At 41.3% G+C, this 18,984-nt stretch overlaps 1 protein-coding gene across 2 annotated transcripts in view; it reads right to left on the reverse strand.

Annotated features, from left to right (window-relative positions):
- EGFL6 (EGF like domain multiple 6) overlaps positions 1–18,984 on the reverse strand; it is a 130,323-nt gene that overhangs the window by 34,072 nt on the left and 77,267 nt on the right. For both annotated transcript variants that reach the window (XM_063457765.1, XM_063457755.1), the window contains exons 7-8: positions 18,336–18,458; positions 8,910–9,239 (exon numbers count right to left, since the gene is read on the reverse strand). In XM_063457765.1, the coding sequence (XP_063313835.1) occupies positions 8,910–9,239; positions 18,336–18,458 (453 nt within the window). The remainder of the gene's footprint in view (positions 1–8,909; positions 9,240–18,335; positions 18,459–18,984) is intronic.

Genomic DNA, 18,984 nt, shown 5'->3' on the forward strand with positions numbered 1-18,984 from the left:
GATGGACCGACCGGGATCATCCCCTGCCCCTAATTACACCGGAAGACTCACCGGAACCCTCTACCGGAGAATATCCAAGTTCATGAAGTTTTGTCCTGTTGATGTGTTCAGCTTCGGCATCAGCTAGAAAGAGGGAGTGGCTTAGGTCACATGAGGGGACATAGTACAAGGAATGATCCCATTGGTTGAGATATCTGGAATGTTATATGGTTAACCCTAAAGGGTATTTTTGTTTTGTTATTGCTATATTAAAATACCAATATCCTTTCTTTGATGCTGAGGAATAAAAGAAAGAGAAAAGCCTAATACTCGCCTCCGTGTCCTTTATAAAATCATGACTTTACGTCATGTAATTAGTAAAATCTGGTAATTGTCCAAAACTGCATTTGGCCCCGCCCCCTTGCCTCAATGCATTGTTTAGTCGGATCACCTGCAGCTGGAGCTTTACCCTTCTCTTGCGAGGAAGAGACTCCTATCCCATAAACGTCTGCACAGCAGCATAATTGGTTTATCCCCAAGCAGCAGTTCCAATCATCAGATAGGATGAGTGTAGCCACACTGTAAACTGATATCAGTCTTTCTGCAGCTGCTATCAGTTTACACATAGCCCAGTTCACCATTTAGAGAATATTGTTATTAGATAATTACAGAGCTGCAGTTTGCACATATGTGGTCTACACCGCGGAATCTTGAAGAGAGAGGACGTTTAGCCCAAGCTTTGCATGCATTGTGCAGAATATACCACATGCAAAACTTTGATAAAACTGGCATAGCTACTCCAGAAACAGCTTCCAGCTGGCTGATTAACAGGAGCCGGAGTAGACCTTTAACCTCTAATATATCTCCGTATTGGCAGCTGAAACCCTTCAAAGGCTGGGGATATGCACCATAACCACACCAGCGAACAAACAATAAGTGATTATAGAGCTAAGAGGAGCCCTTTAACATTTTTTAACCCCTTAAAGACACATGACATGTGTGACATGTTGTGATTCCCTTTTATTCCAGAAGTTTGGTCCTTAAGGGGTTAAACCTGCACTTAGATGGTTTTAAGACTATTTGTGAGTGTGCCTGTCCTGAACTGGGACCTTACAATCCAGTAAAAATTAGTGGCTATAAACGTTAGTGACTTTGTAGCACTGGAATGGTTTGGAAACAGTAATAGCAGATAAGGTTAAAGTGTATTGACACTCTGTTTTATCCGCTGTAACAGCTGTTTTATATATTTTTTACATCACTGCTCTCTGAACAAGGTTTCAAAACGTCATCACTGAACATCATATGAAATAGTAATTTGAAACATATTGATTATCAGCATTAATGTACGGAACAGATGTTAAGATAAGAGTAACACGAACCACAGCATGCAATGCTCTGACTCCTAAAAGTAAATTAATCTGCAGCTGCTATCAGTTTACACATAGCCCAGTTCACCATTTAGAGAATATTGTTATTAGATAATTGCATTGAAATAAAGGGGTCTTTGCAAAATACTTATGAAATATGGGAGTGGGGTTTACAATATGTTGGGCAGGCACAGAGAGATAGGTGAAATGTATTTCAAAATTCTATCTTTGTTCAAGCACATTTAATTCGTTTAACAAATTACGCAGTATTATAATCAAAAGAAAAACATTTAACAGCTGTGTATATTTACAACATGTGTTAGATGCTGAATCCAGACTCATTAGTGATCCTTTGGAACATTTCAATTTGTGGTTCTGATTTATCTGTGTCAATATCAATTGCATAAACCTGTTTTAAATATTACATGGTTCAAATGAAAAGAAAAGAACAGTCATGCCACAATGAATTCCCAAGCATCATCTCTTACTGTGTAAGAAACATTAAAGGCACCAGCAATTAACAGCATCTTCCTTTTCCAACTAGTCATTACCATTAGTTGCAACATGAATCTCAAAATTCCTTTAGTCTGTGTCCTGCAGCATTTTACATTCCACTCCTAGGTCATGTGACTCCATTTCATTATTTTTATAGAAGACTTGAATTGCGGAAAATCTTAACGACTAGTATCAGGCATCTATGTAAATACAGAAGTGGCTGCTGACAGCAGTATTTATGCTTAAACCACTAACAATAAATACAAGCATTTTGCATATCAGTCACCTCCAATCCAACCATTTACAAACAAGGTCTCAAACCATGTATACTTTAATTGGGCATTTATTTAATACCATGGGTTTGGAGATGGCTAGTTGTACCTACTCTTCACCAATGCAAAGTGGAGAACATGTGCACAATGGAATCTTTGACTGGTGCCTTGAAGGGAACATCAGAGACTTGATCTAATACTTGGATGCAATGGCATTGTTACATTGATAAAGGGACAGTGGTCCCGAAACGCTTGTATTTTGGCATGCTCTTCTAATGAATGTAGGCTTCATCAGTGGTCCGGATTAACTAAGCTGTATATTCTTTTTTCCTTTCAGATTAGAGGCAGTGCTTATACCACAGGGATATCCAATCTGGAGGGAAAAAACAGGCAGGCAAATCTCCAAACATTTAAACCCTCCCCTAATTACCTCCTTTCCAATAAGTAGCAGCTCCTCCTGATCATACCCAGTTCTTTGCCTGCCTTCGGCAGGGGAGGTTAGACAGGAGGTTCTCCAGGAAGCAGGTGAGAAGGGCTGAGGCTCGGGAGGCTCTGCTTCCTTGATGTTCGGGTAAGTAGCGTTTAACACGCCGGACGGCGTGGTCCCTGAGAATTTATTCCGTCTCTTGCCGTGCCAGGTGCCGGTCTGACGAAGGACGCAGGCGTGCGTCGGCTGGGAGGTCCTGCGGTGGAACGCACGCACAGGTTGCGTTGCGTTCCACCAGGGAGTCGCAGAGCGCTATGCACATGCGCAATGCGAACCTGGATTCAGGCGCCAAATTTGAACTTGGCGTTTTTGTTTGGTTACAGGACTTAAAAGGAGCATTTCCAGCAGCAACCTCTGTTTGCCAGGAGCTCTCAGAACGGTTGCAAAGTGTGTTTCTCACCTGCCCTCCAACACACTCTCAGGCCATTTAAGGTAAGACTGATTAAGTTTTTATTTAAATGGTTCTAGCCTGAATCTTTAAGGAGAAAATTTTGTTTATTTTCCCTTTCTTGTTTTCTGTTCCCAGTATGTAATCCTGAAAATTTGGATAAAGTTGCTGAGAAGGGGAAATGTACATCTAAGCCAAGCATTTAAATGTGCTCTGTGTGTGGCCATCCTATGCCAGATGGTTGTAAAACGGAAACTTTGCTCATTGTGTTCAAAGTAGCTTCAGAGGAAGCAAAAAGAACAGAAATGTCCACTTTCTCAGCTGGTTGCAACAAAGTATGCAGCAAACAGTTGTGGATATGCAGTCGGCAGCATTACAGACAGTCCAGGCGTCGGTTGCCCAGGATTCACAGATTGTAATACATGCTAAGAAAAGACTGAGATCTTGGGAAGTTCCGATACTAGTTTAGGAACTAGTGGTTCTGAGTAGGGCGATAATTCAGGCAGTGACTCATCAAATGAGGAATCTGCATTCCCAGAAGAATCCATTTGGGAAATTGATTAAAGAAGTGCAGTGCATTTGAATTTGAGGAAACAGGGAAGAAGTCTAAAATGTTTCCTTTTCACCCACAGATTAGGGAGTTGATTTAAAAGAATGGAAAATTCCCAAGTCACAAGCCGTTTATTTCTAAACAGTTTTTAAATCTCTCTTTTCCATAGAAGCGGAACAAGACTGTAAGCTGGATACAGTCCCTGTAGTGGGCGTTCCTATTGCTCAAATAGGTAAGAAGACTACATTACCGATTGGAGACTCAAGCGGGCTGAAGGATGTCATGGAAATACGCATGGACTCCTCCTTAAAAAAGTTGTTCATCTCTTCTGCATCCCAAGCTAAAGCTTTGATTGCGGGGGCATCCGTTGCCAAGGCCCAATAACTTTGGTTGGAAGGCTTAGAAATTGTCTAGCGGATGCGGCACCTAAAAATTCACTGTGTGAACTAGCCTTTGAACCAGGAAGACTGTTCGGCTCGAAATTGGATGAGTTGTTAAAACAGATGACAGAGTCGGATAGGAAGCAGTTTCCAAGCCGGAATTCGGAGACGCTTCCCTCATTTAGAAGTTCCTTTCGTAGAACCTATTTCAGGGGTCAACATAAAAGAGCCGTTGATTATAGGAAGAAGGAAAGAAGTTGAGTCATTTCCTAGATCTCTGGAATGAGACAACATCAGATCTCTGGGTCCTCGCAGTGATAAAGTAGGGATACGCTCTGGAATTATCACAAACCCCAAAGAAAATGTTTCTATGTTCCGAGGTTCATTCTCTGGATATGGAACTCTCTCTGATGCGAGAAGTATCAAGTCTGTTACAAATAAGAGTGGTGGAAGTAGTTCCTCTAAAGGAAAGACATCAAGGCACCTATTCAGGACTTTTCTTGGTGCCGAAACCAGATGGATCGTTCAGACCCATGTTAGACCTTAAAGCCGTAAACAGGCGGATTATCAAAATAAAATTCCTCAGGGAATCAATAAAATCAGCGACTCTGCTTATTCATCCAGTAAGTTGGTTTGCGTCCCTGGATTTAAAGATGCCTATCTTCATGTACCCATAGCAGAATCCAGCAAAAGTCTTCTAAGGTTTGCTGTGTGCTGCCGATCGGTAAACCAGACATTACCAATTCAGAGCACTGTCTTTCGGCCTGTCATCAGCGCCCAGGTTATTCACAAAGCTTCTAGTAGTCGTCTCAGCGTTTCTAAGAGGTATGGGCATCGCTGTCATTCCTTGTTTGGACGACTGGCTGTTGATTGCAGAGTCCCAGGATCAGCTACAGTGAGTCCTGGAGACAGCTATATAATCGCTGGAAAACATGGCTGGCTAATAAATGTCAACAGATCGGAACTGGTGCCAGTTCAAAGGATCCAGTTCTTGGGTCTAAGTTTGGTTTCTATCGCTATGAAGTTTTCCTGCCAGAAGAGAAGAAACTAAAGATCAAGCGTTTAATCCAGAATCTCTGAGAAAAAGGTGTGTTTTCGATCAGAGAAGCCATGTGCCTACTGGGTCTGTTTACAGCCTCAATCCCGGCTGTCGGTTGGGCAAAAGCCAGGATGAGACCTCTACAGAGAAACATTCTGCAAGTCTGGAATCGACAGGAACTCGGCCTAGAGGAGCTTAAGAGGTTCAACAATCTAACTTTAAGAAGTCGGCAGTGGTGTACCTCTTCTCGATTCCTGCTCGCAGGTCTTTCATTCCGGATGATGTCCTTCACGATAATAACAACAGACGCCTCTGCACTTTGCTGGGGAGTCCCATATGGGAGACATAATGAAGCAGGGGTGTTGGCAAGAGAAGGATATGAGAAATTCCTCGAACTTCAGGGAATTAAAGGCCGTATGGATGGCGCTCTTGGCATTGCAGTTTCTCACCAAAGATCAACATATTCAAATTCGTTCAGTCTATCGAACGACAGTGGCATATTTGAACAAACAGGGAGGTACAAGATCAACTAAATTGGAAAGCCTTTGTTCATTGAGCATTCTGTGGTCAGAAGTTCACCTTATGTCGATCTCAGCAGTTCACGTTTTAGGAAATTCAATGTGGTGGCAGATGCCCTGAGCGGCATCATTTGAAACAAGCAGATTGGTCCTTGTCATGCAGAATTTTCAAGCTCATTACAGACCGCTTCGGTGTTCCGGAGATAGACCTGATGGCCTCCGGAATAAACAGGAGGACAAGTCGTTTTGCGTCCCTAAATCCAGCAGACCAGCCAGATATCATAGATGCCCTGTCGGTACCACGGAAGTTCAACCTGGCATATATCTTCCCGCCAGTAGTTCTTATTCCCAGAATACTTCGAATAGTAGGCTGGATATTGTAAGGATTATCCTAATCCTTCCCTGGTGGCCAAGAAGAAGTTGGTTCTCGGTTCTTCTGAACTTTCCAGGGGCCACCTTTTGGAAGCTTCCTCTTTCAGGAGGAATTCTAGAGGACGCCATGGTGCCTCTTCCGACCCTTCGGAGATTCCGATTGACGGCCTGGTTTCTGAACTCCAGATTTTAGAGAGTAAAGGTCTGGATCCTGAAGTTATAAAAATTTTGTTGGCAACTTACAAGGAATCTACTTCAAGGTTCTACGCTAGGATTTGGAAGTTTTTTATCAGCGGTGTTGTAGGTTTGAAGTCAACCCTGTTTCCGCTTCCATCCAGAAGATTCTATGCTTCCTTCAGATGGGATTTGCAAAAGGTCTTAAACCTGCTTCATTGAAATTACAAGTTTCTGCTATCAGTTTCTTCTCCCTCAGATGCTTAACCTCGAAATTTCTGATTCCAAGGTTCTTCAGAGCTCTGACACGTTTGGTGCCCTTTGTTAGGGAAACCTGTCCTCCCTGGGATCTGAATTTGGTCCTTTCCGCGCTTTGTGAACCGCCTTTTGAACCATTGGAAGAAGCTTCCCTGAAGATGTTTTCGTTGAATACCGTTTTTCTTTTGGTGGCTATTACGTCAGCTAAAAGAGTATGTGAGATCCAAGCTCTTCGGGAGAATTTTCCCTTTTTGGTTTTCATCAGGACAAGGAGGTTCTGAAGCTCGATCCTTCATGTATCACTAAAGTTTTATCTGTTGCCAATGTCAACAGAGAAGTGGTTTTGCCGACCTTTTGTCGGAATCCGTCTAATGCCTTGGTAAGTAAATTTCACTGCTTAGACGTAAAGATATGTCTTTTGCAATATCTAAAAGCTACGGAATCCTTCCGGAAGGATAACGGTATGCTTGTCTTGTTCAAAGGCACAAAGAAAAGGTATGTTGGTTTCGAAGAGTTCTCTGGCTAGATGGCTGAAGGATTGTATTCTGTTATCTTATTCTAAGAGTGGCACGGAAATTGCAGGCCCTATAAAGGCACATTCTTCTAGAGCTGTTTCGCCGTCATGGGCTCTGCGAGCAGCTGCTTCTCCTTCTCGAATTTGTTCAGCTGCTAATCGGTCCTCTCTCCATACGTTCTCAAGACACTACAAGTGGGACATACTGGCCTCGGAGTATGCAGCTTTTGGGCGCAAGGTGCTTCAAGCAGTAGTGAACTGAAACCCGCCCTCAGGATCTGCTTTATTATATCCCTGTGGTATAAGCACTGCCTCTAATCTGAAAGGAAAAACATAAATTTTACTTACCGAAAATTTCTTTTTCCTGAAGATTAGAGGCAGTGCTACAATTCCCGCCCCTTTTTCTAATATACTCAGTAGTTTTGCAGCTATTTGGCTTATGTATTTTCTGGGTATGATCAGGAGGAGCTGCTACTTATTGGAAAGGAGGTAATTAGGGGAGGGTTTAAATGTTTGGAGATTTGCCTGCCTGTTTTTTCCCTCCAGATTGGATATCCCTGTGGTATAAGCACTGCCTCTAATCTTCAGGAAAAAGAAATTTTCGGTAAGTAAAATTTATGTTTTCTCATGTATATTTTTTTGTTAATCCAGCCATAACAATCTATGTACTAATGCTGCGCTAGATAAAAATACATTTTTTTTTGTGTTTTTTCTGCTTCATTTTTGTGTGCAAACTCTTACATATTCCCATTTGGATGCCATGGATAGGATCTCTAGACCTCACACAGATTGATTATGTAACAAATCCTCTTCTAACCTGCATTCTTCAATGATTTGGACTGCTTGAGAACACTTCCTCAAACAGGGCAAACCTCCTATGTGATGCCAACATGCTGGTTTTCTTGCTTTCCCTGACAGCATCTGAATGGAGTGACATCATTCCGTGAGCTGGCGCTAGCAGTGTCGGCTAGGGATTTCCAGAGCAACCGCAGCATATACACTGTGGTCGCTATGTTTGGGAGAGCAGTTGAACTGGCCGTGGCATGTCTTTTCTATTTTCCATTGTCAGTCAAATTGGCAGCATAGAGTTTAGGCCAACAATTTGAAATTTGCTACCAAAACTGCTAGCACAATGAATAGACAGTTTATAAGAGGTAAGATGGGACTAAAGAGTCCCTTTAAGCTAAAAAAACCCAAATTATAATTGATGGAAACTGGCCCCCCCTTGTGGTCAGGCGCATGTAGGCAGGTGCCTTCTCTGCCTAATGGGAAATCCAGCCCTGGTGAAAGGTCTTCTTCTCTCCCTTATCAGTAAAATTGTATGCATACAGTCTATACCAAAGATATGACTGAGAAGTGGGAGAAGGACCTATTTTTAAATAGTCTGCTAGCACAATGATATAGATGAAATGTCATGTTCTTTCCAAAGAGCATAAGTAGCTTGTCCACCTTAACAGAACAGACTCACATTGTGTGTGTGCAAGCTGAAATATACATTTATTGAAGAAATTGATATAAGTGCTTATATACATAACCTATAGAATCATTTGGCAACTGAATACTACACTTAGGAATGGTTTATTAACAGACTGTACTTTTCCTATCCAAGAAAAGCACATAAGTGTCTTTAGAAAATATATAATAACATCTACCATTAAGTGTATTTTTGCTTGTTTTATTTCTTTTCCACTAATATTCGATGGAAATCTTTTTTCCGTGTCTTGGAAACATTGGAACTCAATGATGATTACGTGGGGTTGCTATTACTATTGGGGATAACTATGGAACTACTGAATCATAAAGCCAACATACTCACAATTCAGTTTAAATTCAGGATTTATTTATTGTACCACTTAGCAGTTAATCGTATATCCTCCAGTTAGCAGAGGGTCTGTCAGTTGGTAACACACTGGCCACAATACAGTAGTCAGTAGTTGTTCTATTTGATGCCTGTAATTTCTTTGTGTAACTTTAATACCAATAATGGATTTTATTTTAGCTTTGTCTACATGTAAATAGGCTTGTTGCATTATATAATAAGAAACCTGAAAATGGGTCAGACCCATCATATGATATATAATTTTACAACAGTCCTAAGATTACAAAAAAAACTTACCAAATACGTCACCTCTATAAACTCGTTCTTGGTCAATCAGGTTTTCCAGACCATCTTCCTCTTCTAATTCCTCTTCGTCATCCTCATCATCCTCCTCTTCATTAAATTCTCTTTCTTCCTCGTGGTTGTTGCCCCCGATGTAGATTCCATCCTCATAATCAAATGGCTGCAGGCGGGTTTTAGGAGGTGCAGTGAGAACTACCTCTGGTATTAGATTTTTTATTTCTTCATTCCGTTTTAAGCTGTTCTTATAAGCAAGCAGTTTCTTTATGGTGTCTTTAGCACTGCCAACAATTCTTGGGCTTTCCTTCACAGTTTTGTCTGGAATAGCTAAAAAGAGACATGTGACAATTAATAATCAATTCTGTGATGTTCATCAAATCCATACTTGTTATTTCCATCTCAGGTCAAGTTTGTGTGAAAGGTGCAGCTCACTCCAGTTGTTCAACCGAGAACAACCTTCTTTTGGCTCAGTTGAGTAGATTGCAGGTGTATATTTTTACATTACTTAGCTGCTTTGAAAATTAACGGTGTCATGTAAAAAAAAAACACAAAACAAAACAAAAAAACAAACCAACAGTGCTCTATAGCTCTCCACCACCCGTAGAGATCAGGTGCGAAAGAGTCATATCTTGGGATCTAACCTCTAAAGCCCTCTGGCACTCTGGCAAGTTATAACTTTAGTTTACTTGAATGGAAGTATAAATATACCTATTTAGCTGTTCTCCATAGTTTCAATGCCTCCCATACATTGCTATGCTGAAACACCACACATGCACAGTAGTGAAAGTACTAATGCAAAAGTTTAGCCTGTCTGACCAAATTAACTTAATATCAGAGACACAGAGAATTTCTCATATCTTTACCATTCCTTTACTACTAATCACACAATTGTTACGTACTAATTCCAAACACATTTACATTACCTGTAAGTGTGGTGCTTGGTATACCCAAATATATAATTTATTAATTTCTACAATGCCCATCTCTTTTTAAATAAAAAAAATCTAAATATATAAAATAATTTCAGTATATTTTTCTTCTTATGTCTGGATCACAGTTTTACTTGAAATCACTAGTAGTGGATTTCGCAGATCATGCATGGTGCTGAAGGTTTCATAAGCCTAATGAGATAAGTGTAATTTACATTTCAGTTGTCACAGTAGCTGTTATGTGACTTATGGCAAACCTAACGTTGATCTGTGTAGACTCTGAATTCCCCAACTTGTGCTTTTGCATTGTTGCATATTGCCCAGAGCACCTGCCTTGCAGAGATTTCTCATTGAGCTGTATTGACATATGCCACAGTACCCCAGTATCAGTGGGTCTCCGTAGTTTGAGTGCAGAACCCACTGATGTTGGGGTACTGTGAAGTAGTGATGGGCTAAATACAATATGGCCATATGGTGGAACTGACTCCCATACTTGTTTCCACAGATAGGTGATATTAAAGGAACACTATAGTCACCGGAACAACTACAGCTTAATGTAGTTGTTCAGGTGAGATCTATAGCTCCCTGCAGGCAATCTAATGTAAACGCTGTATTTTCAGAGAAAATACAGTGTTTACATTGATTGATAGGAATATCTCCAGTGGCCATCACTCAGACGGCCACCAGAGGGACTTCCTATCATGTAGGGCCCTAAAAAGGCCTTGTACACGTCAGACGTATTAAAATACGTCTGACATGTGCAGGAGAGAGAAGGCACTGTGCGCAGAGGAGAGGGGGCGGGCAAAGGCCGCGAGCTGAGCTGTCAGTCAGCTCAGCTCGCGGCTGCGCACACTGCGCGCATGCGCGGTAGTGCGCTCAGGACTTCAGAATGCCGCCCTATGAAGTATGCATGCGCACAAGGGAGCAATGACGCTTCCAAATGGAAGCGTCTGCTTCCTGCTCGCGCCCGCCTATTTAGTCATTTTGATGGAATGGGGGGCGCGGCTTCACGAGGCTCCCGGCGCTGCAACCAGGTGAGTAAAATCCTCTGCCTGGAGAGTCCCTTTAAGAAGCCTTGTAAAATATAAAACTGTATTTTGTGTGTGCGCTGTTCCTTAATCTGTATTTTGTATACATTTTGGTCACTACAGCAGCAGAAAAAGGCATGATCCAGGTGTCCCAATTCCCTTTTTTCTATGTATGTTTGGAGTAGAGGCCAGATCAGATTCCTTTTGGGTTGAATACCTCGCACAGCTTCAGAGGCCCCTTTGGAGGTGACCCCAGGGAAGTATACATTTGAGGAGGTTTTGGATAGAAATGCCACTTTAATTATTATTTTTATTTTATATGGAGCTGATATATGATATGCATTGACAGTATATACATCAAAGCATTGTATCAAATCAAATCAAATTACCTTAATTGTTTAAAAAAAAAATAATTGTGTTTTTTTTTATCACATTAATTTTGCATTATTTATATATACATCAGCATACAGTGTATATATATATACACACACACATACAATGATGTTGCAACACATTAATAAAATACACTTAAGTTTGTTTAGCACTTGTACTTTTTAATTTTATTTATATATATATATATATATATATATATATATACATAATCAAAACTAGTGTAAGGCCCCACTGATATTGGGGTGCTGTAAGGTAGTGATAGGCTTAAAGGACCACTCTAGTGCCAGGAAAGCATACTCGTTTTCCTGGCACTAGAGTGCCCTGAGGGTGCCCCCACCCTCAGGGACCCACTCCCGCCCGGCTCTGGAAAGGGGAAAGGGGTAAAAACTTACCTTTTTCCAGCGCTGGGCGGGGAGCTCTCCTCCTCCTCTCCGCCTCCATTCCTCCCCGTCGGCTGAATGCGCACGCGCGGCAAGAGCTGCGCGCGCATTCAGCCGGTCACATAGGAAAGCATTCATAATGCTTTCCTATGGACGCTTGCGTGCTCTCACTGTGATTTTCACAGTGAGAATCACGCAAGCGCCTCTAGCGGCTGTCAGTGAGACAGCCACTAGAGAATTAGGGGGAAGGCTTAACTAATTGATAAACATAGCAGTTTCTCTGAAACTGCTATGTTTATAAAACAATTAGTTAACCCTAGCTGGACCTGGCACCCAGACCACTTCATTAAGCTGAAGTGGTCTGGGTGCCTAGAGTGGTCCTTTAACACAATAAAGCCATATGGTGGAACTGAATCTCCATATTTGTTTGCCGAGATAGGTGATTTTAAGTAGTCTTTTAAAATTTTAAACTATATTTTTGTGTGTGCGCTGTTGCTTAATCTATATATATTTGGAATGTTCCTTTAATATACATTTTTTTAAGAGTAATTGGGAGATCGTAGGGCAGTGTTATCTGCTTTTCTGTTGGGGAAAATCTTAAATGTGTCTTTCTGTTTCCAGGATCAGTAATTACAGCTACAGAAGAACTATATTGTATAAAAGCCCTGCCAAGTTATAAGATTTGATCGAATTTCCTGGCTGTCTGCTTACATTGCCGGCTTTAATATTTTCCAGCATTATCCAGACTATTTTTCTGTATGGCATAAGGATAAGTCAGTAAGAAGTCTGTGTTTCTCAGTATGCAAACATTTATTTTAGGATGTCAAGATTCCAAGAGATGGGCAGTTCCGTTATTGTGGTGGAAGGTTTGAATAAAGTATCAAATAGGCTTTCCACAAATCTATCTCATCTTATTCATTAAAGTGGGAACTGTTCAATGTGAATTCAAAGTGACTTTCAATTTTAAATGGAAACTCTACGTCAAAAAATGTAATACATTAGTCAATGTAAAAAATATGCATTTACTAAAATTTGTACAAATGTTAACTAAGCCATACACACTTACTGTCAAGATCCCAAACCTTTTTTGCCAAGCACTTAATTCTTCATTTGTGCTGGGTATCGTTCAATTAAATGCACCAGGGACAAATCTACAGTCGAACACTTGTCATAAATGTGGGTGGTCTTATTGAGATTTACTTTTGTGTAAAAAAAAAAAAAAAAAAAGCAACATAATTTGGGGCGGTATTAGTGTAAAGGCCATTTTAAAATATTACTTTTTATGCGGCAATTTTAAAAACTATATAACGCTATTGTTGATGAGGTTGGCTGAAGTTGTATCCCTCATACATTTATTGGCAAGTGTTTGCTTCACAATGCTATTCCCTCCCGTCTCAGCCAGCATATTTCTGTCCACGATAAATATACAATATAAAAACAATATACATCAATTCTGTTCCAAATAAACTGCAATGTTTACAGTGATCTGGTAAAAACCCTAGTGGCTGTCCTCAGTTTTTTTTGTAATACATTTGCTTGGGCTCTCCCTATGCTATAATGTTAATCCAGATCCAATGGACTCCGTTCTTACTGTACCTAGTAGGGTATAAAGAAGGCCAGATGCCTTGTTAGGCTTGTAGCTGGTCATCTTAGGCCCTCCTGAGGCATGCAACCATGTGTATTGCAGGCAGGTGTTGAGGGAGTGCTGATCTCTGTGCTCTTCCTGCTCTGTTCTCTCGCGCTCCCTGCTTTGATGTCGGAAGCCAGAATGTGACGTCACTTCTGCTGCACCACTAAACAGTCTGAGAGGTAGCAGAGCAAGAAGATTACAGTTCCCTCACCACCTCCATTACATGCCACCCATCCATCAGCTCGCACAGCAGCCAGTCCAGCAGCCACACTGGATCCAGAGACAGCCGCCCCACTGGACCCCAGGGAAAGGATCCACACTAGCTCTCCCAAAGGTGGGGAGGCTGGTTAGACTTAAATTAAAATAAAAATAATAATAATTTGGGAATATATAAGAATGTGTGTGTGTCTGTCTGTCAGTGAGTATGTGTCTGTCAGTGAATGTGTAAGTGTGTCTGTCACTGAATGTGTGTATGTGCCTGTCAGTGAATGCATGTGTCTATCAGTCAGTGTGTGTGTGTGTGTCTGTCTGTCAGTGACTATATGTTTTCTGTTCGTGAATGTGTGTCTGTTAGTGTGTGTGTGTTTGTCAGTGAATGTGTGTTTCTGTCAGTGAATGTGTGTGTGTGTCAGTGTGAGTCTGTGAGATAATGTGTGTGTCTGTCAGAATGTGTCAAATCAGTGAGGATGTGTGTGTCAAATCAGTGAGTGCATATATAGGTCAGTGTGTGTCTGATAGTGATTGTATATCAGTGTATGTGTAGCTGAGAGTGTGTACCTGTCAGTGTATGTCTGTCAGTGAAAGTGTGTGTGCCAGTGACTGTGTATCTGTAAGAGAGTGTATGTCAGTGCATGTACCAGTGAGAGAGTGTGTCTGTCAGTTAAAGTACACGTTGGTCTTGAACAGGAAGAGGTGCGGCCTTGACAGTAAGGGGTGTGGCAAGTTTAGATTGGGAGGAGCCCGAGTTTAGTCATGCCTAAAGCAGCACAAAAGCAAAATACACAACTGAGTATAGGTTCTCTTTCTAATGGCTCAAGTTTCTCTAAGCTTTTGCCCCTTCTCAGACTTCTCATATTCTTTGTTTTTGTTGATGTCCTCCTTAAGGCACATCCTCCATCAATTTTCAAGGTGATTACATTTGGCATCGTCATGCACAGCATGATAACACTGAAAGCTGCCAGGGCTTCTCTATGAGAACCATCGGATTAGCTGTGCACAGTGACTGCTATGCATGTGCCTCATGTCCCTAATACTTCTCCTTGAGAAGCATTGGATCAGACAGAGATCAATCAATTCTGATGATTTCACAGAAGGCAAAACAGCAGAAACAGAGAGGGGGCTGTCCTGGTGCTGCATTAAAGGTAAGTTTAATTGTTCTGGATTTTCCCCCCCATTTTTTATTTACCTAAACAAAGGTGCCATGAATCTGAAGAGAGCAAGGAATACTACAATGGTAGAAATAAAATATTTATTTTAAAGTTAGCTTGTTTCTTTAATATGAAGCATTACTGTTAAGTAATGTATTACATAAAACCTTAGCAGGGTTATTCACTAAAGTGAGAGTTCACATTGAATTTCAAATTTAAGGTCAAACTAGCCAAACGGGAAAAATCCACCTAAGCTTGCCATTCAGCTACTCTGGCCTTAAATTTGTAATTCACTTTGAATTTTGACTTTAGTTAAAACCCTTGAAAATATTATTTGTCTAGTTGGGTTATATATTTCTATTTTAACTTGAAGCTTTAACTGTTTTCACAATAATCAATTTGAAACATATGTGCTTGGTGAAAGTTAATTGATTTGTAATTTTAGGATCCAGTCACAATGTGCTTATTACAGAGAACCAAATCATTAAATACAGGAACGTAGTAAACTGCTCAATATATGACAGCTTCTTCCTGGCAATACTAACTCCATATATTTAAAGGGCACATATGGGAACTATGAAACTCCCTGTGTCTAATGAATGGACCAGTTTAGTAATAGGTAATTGCTGGATTTTAGTCTATGGTTTTCATTAGCACTGGCACGTCTAATTACATTTTAATTGACATATAAAGACTTTGGAAAGGAATTCTCCTCTGCCGTCACGACAGGATTTTGTTGATCGAACTAAAAGAAATTAGCTAGATTGAAGATGGTGATGTCACTGGGATTTGACTGTAGAATTGTAGTTGATTAATTTATTACATTATTACTATTCTAATTTAATGCAGGGGTTGTCATTATTTTATTCAGTATGTCTAGAATTTCTTGTTGTTTTTACATTTGACAGACCCAGAATGGGTGACTCATGTTAGGAAATGCTTGTCCATTGTAGCACTTGGGGCAGCATCCTACCAGGTAATTAAAAAAATTTAAACATACTACATAGTCAGTGGTACGCATGTAGCTATTTATATATAAATAGAGGTAACATAGACCTTTGAGAGATAACAGAGTTAGAAAACAACTGTGCTATACATGTATCTTTAATCATTACAGGTCTACACTTTCCTCTCTATTTCTTACTGACGGCACCAAGATGCCGTTATAGAGAGAATCATGCAAACTGCTGGTCATCCAACACTGGAAAGCTGTAGACCAATCAAAACACTTAAACTAGATTTTCAATTTGTGTTATCTATGATTCAAGGTTAGCTTATTTCTGGGTTACTTTAAGCTACAAGAACATAGATTAGAAAAATGTAACTACTTTTATGAAACGTTGTAATTTTGTATTCAAGCCTTCCTCTAGGTACTCTGACTTCCTTATCTCATGTTAACGTCTATCATGTTAACTCCTGCAATGTATAGTTACCTTTCTTCACTAATAAAAATATGATTATTGATCTGTATTCCATATATGACAAGAGCAAATAATTTGCAGTATTTGTTTTTGTCTCTCTCTCTTTATGTTATACATTGATCTCTATGATCTCTCTCTATGTTATACATGTTTAAGCTTTTATTGAGTAGTTTAAAGCAGTGTTCCCCAACCCCCGGGCCGCGGACCGGTACCGGTCCGTGGATCAAACGGTACCGGGCCGCCCAGGGGTGTGGGGTGTGCGAGCCTGCCGGCTAATGCAGGGCTGGCATTGCCCAAGTGCCAGCCCTGCAATGTGCCTGCGGACCGGAGGGGAGATCAGAGATCTCCCTCCCCAGTCTGCAGGCACTGTGCTGACAGCCGGCAGGGGAGTGAGAGAGGACCCGGAAGCTCTTACCTGCAGCTCCTCCGGGTCCTCCTCTCGCGAGATTTGGAGCGTTGCCGCGGTAACCACGGCAACGCTCCAAATCTCGCGAGAGTGAACTCTAGCCCTGTAACTGGGCTAGAGTTCACCTCACCACCACCGGACCACCAGGGAATCCCCACCGGACCACCAGGGACTAAGAAATGTCCCCCCTCCTCCCAGTAAAGGTAAGAAGGGAGGGGGGACATGAATATCTTAATTTTAATTAAATAAATTTTAAAAAAGCCTCCTTACCCCCCATACACACACTGCCCCATAAACACACTACACACACTGCCCCCACACACACACTACACACATTGCCCCATAAACACACTACACACACTGCCCCACAAACACTGCCCCATACACACTACAAACACTGCCCCATACACACACTACACACATTGCCCCACAAACACTGCCCCCATGCACACACTGCCCCACAAACACTGCCCCCATGCACACACTACACACACTGCCCCACAAACACTGCCCCTATGCACACACTACACCCACTGCCCCACAAACACTACACACATTGCCCCACAAACACTGCCCCATACACACTACACACATTGCCCCACAAACACTGCCCCATAAACACACTACACACATTGCCCCATACACACACTGCCCCATACACACACTGCCCCATACACACACTGCCCCATACACACACTGCCCCATACACACACTACCCCATACACACACTACACACACTGCCCCATACACACACTACACACACTGCCCCACAAACACTGCCCCACAAACACTGCCCCCATACACACACTGCCCCACAAACATTGCCCCCATACACACACTGCACACACTGCCCCACAAACATTTCCCCCATACACACACTACACACACTGCCCCACAAACACTGCCCCCCACACACACTGCAACTCTCACACACACTGCCACCCTCACATACACACTGCACCGCTCACACACACATACACACAATTTTGAGTCTATGTCTTTATGTGACTGTGTTTGTGATTTTCTGACTATGTATGTGTCTGCGTGTTTTTTTTAATATATGTGACTGTTTGGTTTTTTTTTTGTCTTATTAAATCAAAACAAGCGGGCCACGGAAAAATTATCAAACGTTTACCGGTCCGCGGCGATAAAAAGGTTGGGGAGCACTGGTTTAAAGGATTACTCTAACAAAAAACAAACTGTGTTTTAAAAAAGCTAGAGTAACTCTTACTGGCATGGTCTTCCCCCGAAAGATTAAAAAAAAAAAAAAAAGAGAAAGAAAAACATACCCAAAACCCCAAACCAATGTTCGGTTCTCCCTGCATACTGATCCTCTTCTAGTGATGTCATTCCCCTCACTGCAGGGGGATGAGACGTCTCTTAGGAAGGGCTGAGGAGTGGACTTGTGTGGCACAGTAGGGGCTGTCGGTTATCTGTTGCCTGCATGCTGTGCGAGCTGCCAAATATGCACAGGCTCAACATTAGCCAGTTTAGAACTCTTGTTCTGTTCTGGCTAATGATGCTGCCAGAGGTAGAGTAACACCTGTGGGCACTTGAGGGCAGCAATACTGAAACACTGCACACACAGAGTCCAAGTACCAAGACCACTTGAGATTAGTGTAGGTGTCATGGTCATTGAAGTCATTGAAGTCATTGCACGTGTCTACATTGAGAAATACATAGTTACCGTACTTGATAACAGTATAAATGCACTATATGATCCATAAAGGCAAATGTGCCCTAACGGTTCAAATTCACTTTCAATTCCCAACAATTCATATGTTGTGACTTCTTAGACAAGCAGAAAAATAAAATACAAGCATGTCTAATAAACAAACATTATGCTGGTTAATATTGTATATATCGTACCAGAACAGTCATGCCCACTGCCTTTGTAACCTTGCTTGCATCGACACATAAAGGAACCCGGAGTATTAAGACAGTCAGCATGGACACTGCACTTGTGCGTATTCATTAAACACTCATTTATATCTGAAAAAAAAGACAACATGTAATATCAGATCATTTAATAAAAGGCTTACTTTAGGTATAGCTACAATCTACACAGCATTGCGAAATTAGTTGAAAAAAAAATATATAATAATAATCTTAATACAAAAAACAGTTGTTACATTTGATGATCAGAACATGTCCTTGTTTTACAGTTTTTCAAGTAATAGTGAACAAGAATCCCACATAAAAAACAATAATATAAGGGAGGGGGAGAGGAGAAACCAGTGAAAACATGTTGTGAGGTATCAGTATGTAATCAATATTATACAGAGATAGCGATTAGTTAGAGGTGTAATCTAGCCATAGGTCCAAAATCTTATGGAATGAGGGAAGGTGATTATGGACAGTAGTAAGATTATCCATTGGATAGTTGTCTTCTATCTTGGCAACTACCTCTCATTTAGAAGGGTTAGCATTCCTGAGGCAAATTGCGGCCAAGGCATGGTTGAATGCTAAGCAGTAGGTCTCTCCCCTTCCAATCGGAATTAACTCCAGCGCAAGTCTA

The sequence above is a fragment of the Pelobates fuscus genome, chromosome 1 (genome assembly GCF_036172605.1).
Source record: "Pelobates fuscus isolate aPelFus1 chromosome 1, aPelFus1.pri, whole genome shotgun sequence".
In the NCBI taxonomy this organism is placed as follows: domain Eukaryota; kingdom Metazoa; phylum Chordata; class Amphibia; order Anura; family Pelobatidae; genus Pelobates; species Pelobates fuscus.